At 34.0% G+C, this 12,339-nt stretch overlaps 2 protein-coding genes across 3 annotated transcripts; one reads left to right on the forward strand and one right to left on the reverse strand.

Annotated features, from left to right (window-relative positions):
* The first annotated feature begins 1,119 nt into the window (after positions 1 to 1,119).
* LOC135149947 (uncharacterized) lies at positions 1,120 to 3,988 on the forward strand. Its single transcript, XM_064086235.1, has 4 exons — positions 1,120 to 1,487; positions 1,701 to 2,606; positions 2,697 to 3,312; positions 3,935 to 3,988. The coding sequence occupies exons 1-4, from the start codon at positions 1,120 to 1,122 to the stop codon at positions 3,986 to 3,988; spliced, it is 1,944 nt and encodes a 647-aa protein (XP_063942305.1).
* A 3,934-nt stretch (positions 3,989 to 7,922) lies between these two features.
* Positions 7,923 to 10,529, reverse strand: LOC108194725 (uncharacterized). Of its 2 annotated transcripts, none has more exons than XR_010289025.1 (6): positions 10,351 to 10,527; positions 10,169 to 10,248; positions 9,745 to 9,960; positions 8,704 to 8,780; positions 8,311 to 8,560; positions 7,923 to 8,223 (listed from the first exon to the last, which is right to left on the reverse strand). XR_010289025.1 is itself a non-coding variant. In XM_064087825.1 (6 exons), the coding sequence occupies exons 3-5, from the start codon at positions 9,956 to 9,958 to the stop codon at positions 8,532 to 8,534; spliced, it is 303 nt and encodes a 100-aa protein (XP_063943895.1). In that variant the 5' UTR covers positions 9,959 to 9,960; positions 10,169 to 10,248; positions 10,351 to 10,529; the 3' UTR covers positions 7,923 to 8,223; positions 8,311 to 8,531. The 2 variants fall into 2 exon arrangements, 1 of the variants encoding a protein (XP_063943895.1); XM_064087825.1 differs by having other exon boundaries at positions 8,311 to 8,543; positions 10,351 to 10,529.
* Between the last annotated feature and the right edge of the window lie 1,810 nt (positions 10,530 to 12,339).

The following is a 12,339-nucleotide window of genomic DNA, read 5'->3' on the forward strand; positions in this document are numbered from 1 at the left end:
ACTGTCTTACTTCTTAAATATTAGATATGTACTCAGAAAAGAATCTGCTTTTCTCCTCTTATGAGCTAAGAGTTAATATATTTCAGTTATGGATCCCCAAGATATTTCTTCTCAGAAAAGAAAATCAAAAGAAAAGAAAAACAAAAGAAATAATCTCAGGTACTCCTTTGAGATCTTAGAAAATTTGTGAAAGGAAAGAACCAAGTGCACTGCTGGTATTAAGCAAATGCATCAAAAATTGAAACAATTTTTTTGGTGACTTTTCACATTCTCTGATTACTGGAGAAATACTCTGAGAAAACAAAAAGTCTAAATAAAGGTTATGACTCACTTACCATGAGGAGTTTCCTTTCAAAAGACATTTGTGATTCCAAAGAGAAGAAATAAGTATACTCTGATCCATCTGTGAGAAACTCGGCTTATGAGATGCTTAAAACATTTTCTTATTATTTGATTCTTTCTAATATTAATTGAGAAATTTGACAATCTCTGTAACATTAGAATATTCATGTTAACACACACCTCACTCCACTTCTGTGATTAACAATTTTTCTTGGCTTCGAGTAATTTTTGACTAGAGTTCAATAAATATTTGCAAACTCTGAGGAGCAAGCGTCGTTTAGACCTTGAAAATTTATCTTTACAAGATTCTATGATCACTCCTTGATTTGTCATTTTATAAGTCACTTATTTAAACTCTGGTCAATGGTCAGCCTCTGATCGAAGTCCGAGTTAAAATAAATATTTTGGTCAGATAAATATTAGTTTTTATCAAACGGTAGAAAAACCATTTGAATTCCTGAGTGGAGAAAAACACGGTAAATAATTGTGTTTTATTGGTAAATGGTGCATGTTTGTTCAGATTCACACGCCACTAATTATTACTTCTCCACTACCAAGTTTTTTTTACCGTTCAGCTTTTGCCACGTGCCCCACTAACGGGAAAATCAAAGTTTCGTATATACAATCGTATATATATCGATTTTGAATTTTCTCTCTTCACTTTTCACACACGTATTTTACTCTCTCTCTCTCAAACCCCCTTCTCGTTTTCTCTCAAACATTTTGTCAAACACCATACCTGCATAACTTCAAACTCTCATTTTCTTTTCAGAAATCATGTCGACTACTGCCTTCGAGTTCAATGGAGCAAAGTTTGTCACCAATAACTACTCAGCCATTCTGGATAACGATGAAGCACCCAAGGAGTTTCATCTTATTCAAGATTTCCTGGCGCACAGTGAGCTGATGTATGCTCTGACTGAGCCAGAGTTAATCTCTCCTTCTCAAGTTCTCACCCTCTGGAGATCAGCAAACTACGATGATGGAGGTGAAAATGGTTGTCCATCTCTGACCTGCAATTATGAAGGTCAAGAATATGCTATCTCACCTGCAACTATCAGGAAGGCTCTTCATCTTCCTGAAGAGAAAAAGTTTGATTCATCAGTCCCTACTCAAACTCTGAGGGACATGATGATTTTTCTTGGGTACACAGCAAGCACAGACAAAATGGGGGAACTTAAGCGTCCACATCTTTGCAAGGAGTGGAGCTTCTTTTATGATTGCATCACCAGGGCTTTCGGCAACAAATGTAGCAACTTTGATGCCATTCCCATCTTCAGCCAGCAAATTGGGTATTTTCTAATCCACAATCTCAAATTTGATATTGCCACTTCTATCTTGAGATTTATTGGTGATAGGAGAAAAGAAAATATGAATATTGTCTACTACTCAAGATTTTGTCAGCTTATATTTTCTTACTGCTTCCCTGATGTGCCCCTTCCTGAAGATGGCAATGAACTCCCTTTTAAAATCACCAAAAGAGCTTTTACTGATCTGATTAAAAAGGATAGTAAAAAGAATGCTGCACCTGTATTTGCTATTCCTGTGACTGTACAGGATAAGCTGAAGTTAGCTCTACCAGACAAGTATGGAGCCCTATTCTCTGATGATAATATCCCACAGCCTCCATCTCCAGCTCATAACCCAATACCAACTGCTGATCCCAAACCAACCTCTGGTTCTTCTCAACAAGGACCAGTTGTAATATCTTCACCAAAAAGGGTACTGAGGTCTTCTAGATCCCCATCCAAACAGCCATCTCCTCCTCCCAGGAAAAGAAGATTCCTTCAGAAGATTTCAGATTCTGAATCAGAAGAAGACATTCCTCCTCCTCCACCAGCAAAGAAACTGAGAAAGAAAATAAAGGCAACCTCTATTACTGATCTGACTGTGGAACCACCACAATCAGAGGATCCTAAACAACCTTTGATTCCTTTCTCTGATCAATCTGCAGAGCCACTGTTGATAGAACCTATCTCTGCAGTGCCACTTGATATTGCTGCAGCTGACCAACAAATGTCAGAGTCAACCTCTGATCACAATGATCAATCTGAAGGGACAAAGTCTGTTGAAGAGAATATAGCAGCTGATATTCTTGTGTCAGAAACAGTTCCTGATATCCCCAATCAATCAGAAGATGCACAGATAGAGTTGGTCTTGCAAATGATTCAGGATTCTCTGCTTCAACCTGCAGTTATTGTTGCAGCTCCTGCTCAGGAGATTACTGAAGCTGCAAACTCTGATGCAGCTACTGAAGCTCTAGAGTCAAATACTCTGAGTATTTTTCTTGCAGACATTGATGATGATGAAGGAACAGAAGTCACATCAACTCCTATAATCTCTGAGCCAGTCAGAGAAACTTCACCAGAAAGGGTAGATTCCCCAGTCAAGATACTGTCACCAGTTAGGGAATCCACTCCCTTTACAGCACCTGCAGTTCCAAGCTCTCCAATTCCATTTTCTGAGCCTGCTAGAAGGAAAATTTGCCACTTGACATATAATCATAGGATGTGCAGAACCACATCACCTTCTGTGGAAGATAGGCTTACTTCTATTGAAGCTACTCAGGCTTCAATGAATTATACTCTGGCAGATTTGAGTGCTTCTGTGGCACAGCTAGTACAGGTTCTCACCTCTGCTGATGTCAAAAAGGGGGAGAAAACATTCAAAGACAAATGCAAACCTGATCAGCAATTAAAAAGGAAAAAGCCAGATGATGATGAGGCAGAAAAAGGGGAAATAAACAAACAGCAAAAGTTGAAGCAGCTGCAAAGTAAGGAAACAAAGAAGAACAGTAGAGAAGCAGCAAGCTCTGAGAGACCACCCAGAGAATCTCAAAAACACAGATCAATGGAACTGACTGTTGTAACTCAAGCTCAGAACATAACCAAAGCAGTCAGAGATTCAGATGCATTATCCAAAGAAATTGATCTTGTGAACTCTGAAGTGGAAAAGAAGAAAGAAAACTTGGTTGCTGAAGCTGAAAAGCTGATTGAGGCTGGAGACCCTGAGTCTCAGAAATTTTGTCAAACTCTGAAGTTCAGAGGCAAAGAAACTACTCTCTTTTATAAATCTCCTTCCTTGCAAGCAATTGATGAAGCCATGGCAAGGAAAATCTTTGAAAAAGAAAATCCAGGAGTGGATATTGAGGCCATCAGACTGGAAGAAGAAAGATTGGCTGCTGAGAAGAAGAAGATCAGCAAAACAAAATCTGATGAGCAAAGACAGATTACTGATTCCTCTCAGGAACAGAAAATTCCAAAACAAAAGGGAATAGTAATCAGTGAAGTAAACTACACTGATATCAACAGACCAAGAACTAGATCTCAGACTCAATCTGAATCTGATATAGCAGATAAAGGAAAGAAACCTGTTGATGGAGTTCCTTCAGCTCCTCCTGTGATAAAGAAGTCAATGATCAAGATAGCATCAGAGAATCCTTCTAAGAGGATGTTAGAGCTAAGCAGAAATACAAATATAATCACTGATGTATCTGATCAAGCTATAGAAAGAGAAGCTGGGTTAATCAGAAGAAGAAAAGGTGAAAGCAAGTCAATATCTGATATAACTTTAACCTCTGACAATGCTCAAGTTAAAGTTCCAGTTGAAGAAGAGAAAGTCAAAGAAACTAAAGCTTCTTGGTTAAAGTTAAATTCTGAGAAGGCTCAAGATCAGAAGAAGAAAAAGAGTTTATATGGGAGTCTTGGTACAAATTTATACAAGGAAAGCTCAATGCTTACCAGAGTAAGAACACATGGTACCAGAGGGAAAGAAGCTTATGACACAACTGGTCTTGGTCACAGAAAAGAAAAGATTCAAACAGGCTCAGCAACTACTTTCAGGGATCCTTATCCTCTGACTGAAAAAGTAGGAGAAGCTGTTACACAGAAAGATCTTGACAAAGTTGAGTCAGTACAGATTCTGGTAGACACTCATGATGGGAAAGAAGATAAAGAAAAGATTGCTATATTTCTAGAATCTGGCAGAGTGTACAGGATATCAGAAGCTGATTTATTGCTGAAATCTCTGAGAGAACTGGAGCATTTTCACTATATGTTGGAGATCAAGAATGAAGCAACTCAGAGGTGGTCAGATCTGATGAAGAAAACAATTAGTGAAAAAAGAAGATTCTATGGAATAAAGTCTGATGAGGAATACATTCCACAAATATCTCAAGATGATGGTACTGAAATCAGCATGGAAAAGAATAGCTCTGTCATGGAGACTATTGCAAACACCAGAATCTTGGGTTATAATAATGAAGCAGACAGGCCTAGAGTCATTCAGTTGGGAGAAGCAATGAAGAGAAGCAAAGCTAATGCTTTGAGATCAGCCATATACCAGACAGGAGATGAAGATGAAGAATTGAAGACTGTCAAAGCTCAAATGATACAAACTCTGAAACAAATTGAAGAAGATCTGATTACCAAGTTTGTTAAGGAGAGCTATGGGTATAGACTGATTGAATAATTAGTTCTGCTGTGATCTGTAAGTTGTAATTAGTTCTGCCTACTCTGTGAGTATTAATTTATTTATGCAGATCAGTTACTTCATGCATTTGTCCTTGATTGTTTTTGACATCATCAGTAAATATATAACTTGTTCATTCTGTTTAATGTACAAGTTGGGGGAGATTGTTACATATTTGATGATGTCACAGGTATCTAACTTGTTTAGTGTGCAGAAGCAAATATCAGAGTTTAGCTGGAAATCAGAGTTTAACGACTGTCAGCTGGATCAGAGTTTAAGCGATGATCAGAGTTTGCAGGCGGCTGATTTTCAGGAGCATATCTGACTAAGTAAGGAAGATAAAGATCAAGAGAGATTGTGCAGATCAGGACAGTAGAAGGATAGCTACTGATTAGATTATTTTAGGAAGCAGATAATTGTAAATCAATCAGTAGATATCATGTAACTGTGTATATAAACACAGCTTAGGGTTTACTCTAGATGAGTTATCGATTGAATATTATTCGTGTAACCTAGCAGCTCTTAGTGATAAAGTATAAATCACTAAGAGATTATTTGTAAACTACTGAGTTTTGTGAATAAGAGTTTATTGAATTATTCTCTTATACTTGTGTTTGCCTTGGATTGTGTTCACTATATTATTATATATAGTGAGTTTAGTCGGCCTAACACAACCATATTCATTCCACCACTCAACCAAACACCTAATATCAGATATGATACCTCAAACTCATACCAGCTTAACCTGATTCCTCATTCCAACCCCATACCCCCTCTCCAACCAAACGACCCCTTAGTGATTTAGGGAATCACTAAGATACTGTTGGAGTGGATTATTTTCCCATATTTCTCATATTTTGGTTTAAGACTCCAAATAGGGAAGCTGCTGGAGTTGCTCTTAGTTTATATGCGATTCTAATAAGATATTAATTATTATATATTAATATAAAAATTTTATTATCCCATTTTTGATCACTCAATGTAATAACAGTACTATACCACAAAATTTATGGATATATGTAAACAAGCAAATTAGCTAAAATATCTTTGTTCTTTTCTTTTTTGAAAAGTTTGATATTGCCAAATACAAAATTTTACAACATTATTTGGTGAGATTTACTTAGATTAATAGTTTTGTTGATTAATTCACAACACCAAAATCATAATAAACTAAGGTCAATTTTAACAATTTAAAAAGCCTTTCATTTTCTTAATATCGGTTAAAACCAACATTGCCGTGAATAAAAATACTAAATGATAAATATTTGGTATAGTTGATACATTAATATACGTGCAGAAATGAATGTATATACAAATTTCACTAGAAGATCATATCCATAGTGGCATCACTCGTTAGCCTTATAGATATCAATACAAGGACTCACACGTATTTGAAAAAACAACTTGTATCTAAGTTGTACTTCTGAGCAGCTTTGGTTGGGCTGATTTGCCAAGTTACCTTTCGAAACTTCTTGATTCCGAAGTTATATTTTCCTTGGGCATTCCATAACAGCAACATTCCAAAGACTCGAAGACAGAAAAAATTGCAGACCTTGCAACTGGGAATCACTGCCTTTATTATCTCCGCTGCTGTTATCGGCCTCTTGAATTCTTTTTACAGTATGTCTTACAGTATTTTTGGGCAACTAATCATCGGCAAGAACAATTTGTGCTCGACAAACACTGATTTACTGAGATATGATGGTATCCCTGACACCTGAGAGTTCAATATTTAGGAAGTCGGGTATCAGTTCGATAATTAATACCTTACTATAGAATGCGGAACAGACAGTCTTAATGATCTATAAAGACTTATACCACACAAAATTGACAGAGCAAAACATGACCATTTACATTACAGTATGCAGAGTAAAATAATCAAATTTGTGAAAGAAACAAGGTAGTACGAACTATGAAGCAATAATCCAATTATTATGCAAAGAAACCCATACATAATCTTCTAGTGGAAGACTATCAACTTAACTGATACAAAATCTCATTCTCAAAAGCCGCTTTATCCGAAAACCAATGCAAAATATTACTTCACTCAGAATCTTCCTGTTACAGGACTGATTAGACAAGAGTACAGAAATATGCCTGTGAGATAGAGGAAGAGAAAGGAAGGGAGGGATAGGCTTACTCATTTAGCTTACGAACATCATATTAAATCATACTTCCTATGTTCTACAGTAGTATTGGTATAATTATTAAATCATATTAGTGTATAATATTTGCGTGCTATAAAAGTATTTGTATTTTTCTACAAAAATATTGCATTATAAAATAATTTTCTACTGTATTAATATATGTTCCGCAGCAGTATAACGTAGTAATATGCATTTTTCTATAAAAATATTGCATTATAAAATTGTTTTCTATTATGTTAATATATGTTCTGCATAGTAATTTGCATTTTACTACAAATGTATTGCATTATAAAATCATTTTCTATTATATTAATATATGTTCCGCAGTAGTATATGCATAATTTGTATTTTCCAACAATTTGTAAAATCATTTTTAATTATATTAATATATGTTCCGCAGCAGTATGACGTAGTAATTTGTATTGAAGATCTTTAACAAATATTCTGCAGCAGTACAAGCCTATAAGTTATATGATTGAATTAATTATATAATTTTGGAAAGTTTACATTAATCATGGAATTAAATATTGTCATAAAATTAAGAGGTTCTATGTGGAACCTGACCCTGTATATATATATATATATAGTTATTGACATTGATTTTAGACGAAAAAGGAAATTGTTTTTGTTTAAACTCTAATCAATTTGATTTTGTTTGTTTAAACTCTAATCAATTTGTTTCGTGACAAATTCATATGTCGCATTCTAGCTTTCTCATCGGTATTACATTCAATCATACAGATTATTACAAACATCGTTAAGATATTCTATATTATGAATTATATATTTTGAACAAGCATCGTTAAGATTTTCATCTATATTTTTTATTTCCTTAAAATTAATATATTTAACTAATCATCACTTGCTTGTACATTCATCTAACAATAAAATGTTTTATGTCTTCCATCACTAAGATCACAAAAACATCCAACTTCGGCACCTAAACAAATGCTATATAACCCGGAAGAAAATTGGTCAATTATGAACCACTGTTCCAAAATGCAGAATCCTGTTTTAACACACACACAAGCTTATTATATACATTATACAGGTCAATAAATAAACAGACAAATACTAGAAATACTTCAAGTAACTTAATGGTTACTTGAACATCATCTATTTTAAGTCTTTTGAGCCCTGATCTTACATAGGAATAAGAATAAGACAATATGGTTACTAGCAAATTAGCGGGCCTTAGATAATTGTTTTTCATCATTTTGGAGCATCATCTTCATTGTTTACTGCAAATCATCTTCCTTGTTTACTGCAAAGAAGAATGTGAAAATCAGTAACTTTCATACTAGAAAATATAATAAATTTCAAGTACATTATAACTTAATTATAAGCATACCTTCACCATTTATGAGCCATCCGTCTCCCGGATATTATTAAACAAAACAATCTTTACGTGAATAAGACTGTATTGGGTTTGTTTTATGGCAGGGTCGGCTAGGAGCTCAGCACAAAATTCTAGACACCTACATAGAGCTCGCTGAGGGAAGATGGAACTCATCCTTGTGCTTTGGAACAAGGTCGGAAATTCCTAGAGGTGGTGCCAGCCTCTAGGTTCTTTTACCTCGTCAGCTGCATAAACACAAACACTGAACACAGGGCACAGTGGACATATAATATATCTTAGAAAAATAAGGACGGAAATTTCATAATTTTGCATATATTGTAGGAAGTGTACATATAAAAACCAATTTTTTTGTTATACAAAAATCAAGCGAAAGGTGAGGAATACCATCTCGAGAAATGTTGGCATTTCTCTTTGTCCACTTGGTGCCAATTCTGGTAAAATTAATTTTATTCCTTGCCGACCTGACATAATAAATTACATATTCTACGCATTAATTAAAAAATTAACAATTATGAGAGTACTTCAATACTAATTTATGTCCTTTCAGATATCACAATAAATAAAGTTCATACAGAAACCTATAAACGTAAATGCACAGGCTACATACATAATTAATCACAAATTGCAAGATAGTGCCGCTTGGATGCATCCTCTCAGAGTGTTTTGAATTAAATAAATGTGATTCAACAATATATAACACAATAGTATCAACAATATCTGGATTCTTAATGCCCATTCATTGTTAATTTTCGAGACTGTTTGGTTTCCCTTTATTATCTCTATCCAACAAGCAATGGTATCTAATAACAATAGAAAGCTTTCCATAGACATACAGAAATCAAAAAGCAGTTTACTTTTCTAATTAACTTCTACATTATACTACGAGAAATAGGGTGCTCAAAACTAACACAAAATAGTATCACAATATCTGGATTCTTAATGCCCATCCATTGTTAATTTTCAAGACTGTTTGGTTTCTCTTTATTATCTCTATCCACCAAGCAATGATCTCTTATAACAATAGAAAGCTAAAGTATTTCCATAGACATACAGAATCAAAAAAATAGTTTCCTTTTCTAATTAACTTCTACATTATACTACAAGAAAAAGGGTGCTCAAAACTAACACAAAATATTCCAATACAGCTAACCAACACAATCACGATATGTTCAAAACAGACCACAATTACCAAAGGTCGTTCAAAACTAATCACAAATTACCCTGATCCAGTGACAAAATATTCCGATACAGCCAACCAACACAATCAAGTGCACGATCAATCATAAATATTCCGATACAGCTAACCAACACAATCAAGGGCACGATCTACCAATTATCACATATATGTTCAAAACAGACTACAATCATATGAGATTTAGCTAGTCAATTAAACAAGCTTTCATTACAGATCAGAATTTTACCCACCAGGAGAAGTTCTTAAGTGCACAATGTCATCAATGTCGTCCTCATCATCAATCCACCCGTAACAAGGCCTGCGTCGTTTCCTTGGAATAGTTCCGCCTGGTGCTTGTGGAGGGAGGATGGCCAGGGAAAGCTCGGTGTTAGTATTACCGAGGTTGACATCTGAGCTGATAACAGGGGCCATAAGATTAACATCACGTCCACGGGACGCTTCCATACCTTCACCATGGAGAACAACATTCTCATCATTCTATGTGTGTGGTGACTAATATCATATTACATTCTGCAATTTAAAATTTTGCTATCCTGACCTTTATGTAATAACATTGTTTCACCATAAAGTCAATAAGATTGTATCATACAAATATTGGCGAGGCATAAACTCAACTTATTTTTCTTAAACGAGATGATAATTCTTATAGTGTACCTGTATTGTCAGAATTTTACCCACTAGAGGCAGCAATAGAACAAAGTTTTGTTTTTCTGGAGCATCTTCTTCATTGTTTACTGAAACAAAAAAAGCAAAATTAGCGAGTTTCATATCAGATAAATTAGCTATCAAACAATCGGAATTGAGAAATCTAGGGCTTAAAAACACGAAATATATACCTGTTTTTGGGCTTCGAAACGGATAACATAACGAATTTGAAACATCGATCCAGCGATTCAGCACTGAATTATGAATACACTCAAACACACACGATTATTATCGATCGACGCGGCGTGCCCTAGTCTAATTGGGAAGCCGCCGCCTTAACCTGCACGAGGAGGAGTTTACAGGTGATTTTATACCTAAAACATATGGGCTAGGGTTTCTTATGAATAATCTGAATGGGCTTTCTTTAAGTGATGGGCTAGGGTTTAATCTGAATAATCGGAATGGGCTTTTTTTAAGTGATGGACTGTTATTGTGATTGTTCATAAACACGTTTGACTGTTTTTATTTTGAATTAGATGATGGTGAAAAGCTTCGTGGCGATATATACTGATTTTCTTCACTAAATCATGGATCAAGTTCTCCGTAGTTTAAAAATTTTAAAAATGTTGAAAGTTTTGATATTTAAGCAAATTTATTTTAAAATATATGATGATAAGTCCATTTATAAAAAAAAAATTTAAATTTAAATTTTAATATTAAAATATGTATTATAGTCTCGGAAAAAAATATGATCATAGTCTCGGAAAAAAAAGTAAGTCTTTTTCTATATCAAAATATTTGAAATGAATTTTTAAATTCTAATTTGATATTTATTAATGTATGCAGTTTTTATTTTTGATATATTGAAAAAAGTAGTTTTGAAACTTTCCTCCAATATATCCGAAACTGAAAAAGGTAATTTTTATTTTTGATATTTACAAAATTAAAAATATAATTCGAAACTTTCTTCCAATAATTTTGATACAGAAAAAGGTAGGTAGATTTAATTTTTGATATACTGAAAATGATAGTTCTACAACTTGCTTCTAATATACCCGAAACTAAAAAAAGTAGTTTTTATTTTTGATATTTTTCATCCAAAAATTTCAGAAAATTGGAGGAAAAAAAGTAAGTTTTTTTCCATATCAAAATAATCGAAAAGAAATTTCAAATTCTGATTTGATATTTATTAAGTTAGTTTTTATTTTTGATATATAGAAAAATGATGTTTTGAAACTTTCCTTCAATATCCGAAATTGAAAATGGTGATTTTTATACAAAAAAAAAAAGTAATGTAGATAGGTAGATTTTATTTTTGATATTTTGAAAAAGATAGTTCTAAAATTTACTTCCTCGCATAATCACAAATTCTGCTCCCTCGGAGTTAAGTCCAACCTGTGACCAAGGATACAAGTCTCCGCTTTTAATCTAGTTGAACCAACCCTTTCTGACAAAAGATGTATTTGATATGGGGCTAAAAATGCAAAAACCGAAACGAAAATGAGATATATTTGAGGCATATGGTCGAAAAGCTTGAACATGTTTGTAAGTTTTCTAAATTAGGGTGAGACTCTGTTATATATTTCTAAATTATAAAAAATCGTGTTTTTCATTTTTTTCCCCCAGTTTTTGGGCTGAGCGTGTATTATTTTTTCAAGAAAATTTCAAGTGCACAGTTTAAACTTTAAACCTCATTCATCTTTGTATCACCATCAAAATGAGATCATTCATCTTTTTATCACCATCATAATTAACTTTGGAAGATATAAAGTTCTCATATTGACTTGCATGGGAAACTGGGAGCTCATACTAAGACTCCTATATCCGTCAGTAAAAACATTTTTCGGGAGCACATTATCAAAACAAATAAGCTGTTTGTTTATAATCTTAAATAACAATATTAGTTGTTATATTATCATTTTTATCACAAGTTCCCAAACTGCTTGCAAGTTGGGAAAGTTTCCTGAAAAGGAATCTGTTCTGCTTTTCTTCCAAGTATTATATCACACTCTCATTCTTTCATTTTCATGTCAGCAATAACAATGGAAAATATGCTTTGGCAATACTGATACCATTCAAGCTGAGGTGTACCAGAGTAGATAAATTCAATAACCAACCAAATATGCCACCTTGTAGAATACCAGTGTGGCCGAGATTAAGCTGCTGTAATTTGAAAAGAT

Source organism: Daucus carota, chromosome 1 (assembly GCF_001625215.2).
Source record: "Daucus carota subsp. sativus chromosome 1, DH1 v3.0, whole genome shotgun sequence".
Classification (NCBI taxonomy): domain Eukaryota; kingdom Viridiplantae; phylum Streptophyta; class Magnoliopsida; order Apiales; family Apiaceae; genus Daucus; species Daucus carota.

Excerpts from the sequence above, each read along its gene's own strand:
- LOC135149947 (XM_064086235.1), top strand. The coding sequence starts at position 1,120 with ATGTCGACTACTGCCTTCGAGTTCAATGGAGCAAAGTTTGTCACCAAT. Across the intron at positions 1,488-1,700 it reads GACATGATGATTTTTCTTGG|GAGAAAAGAAAATATGAATA; the intron begins GTACACAGCAAG and ends TATTGGTGATAG. Across the intron at positions 2,607-2,696 it reads GCAGCTACTGAAGCTCTAGA|AGAAACTTCACCAGAAAGGG; the intron begins GTCAAATACTCT and ends TGAGCCAGTCAG.
- LOC108194725 (XM_064087825.1), bottom strand. The coding sequence starts at position 9,958 with ATGGAAGCGTCCCGTGGACGTGATGTTAATCTTATGGCCCCTGTTATC. Across the intron at positions 8,781-9,744 it reads GCACTTAAGAACTTCTCCTG|GTCGGCAAGGAATAAAATTA; the intron begins GTGGGTAAAATT and ends TTATTATGTCAG.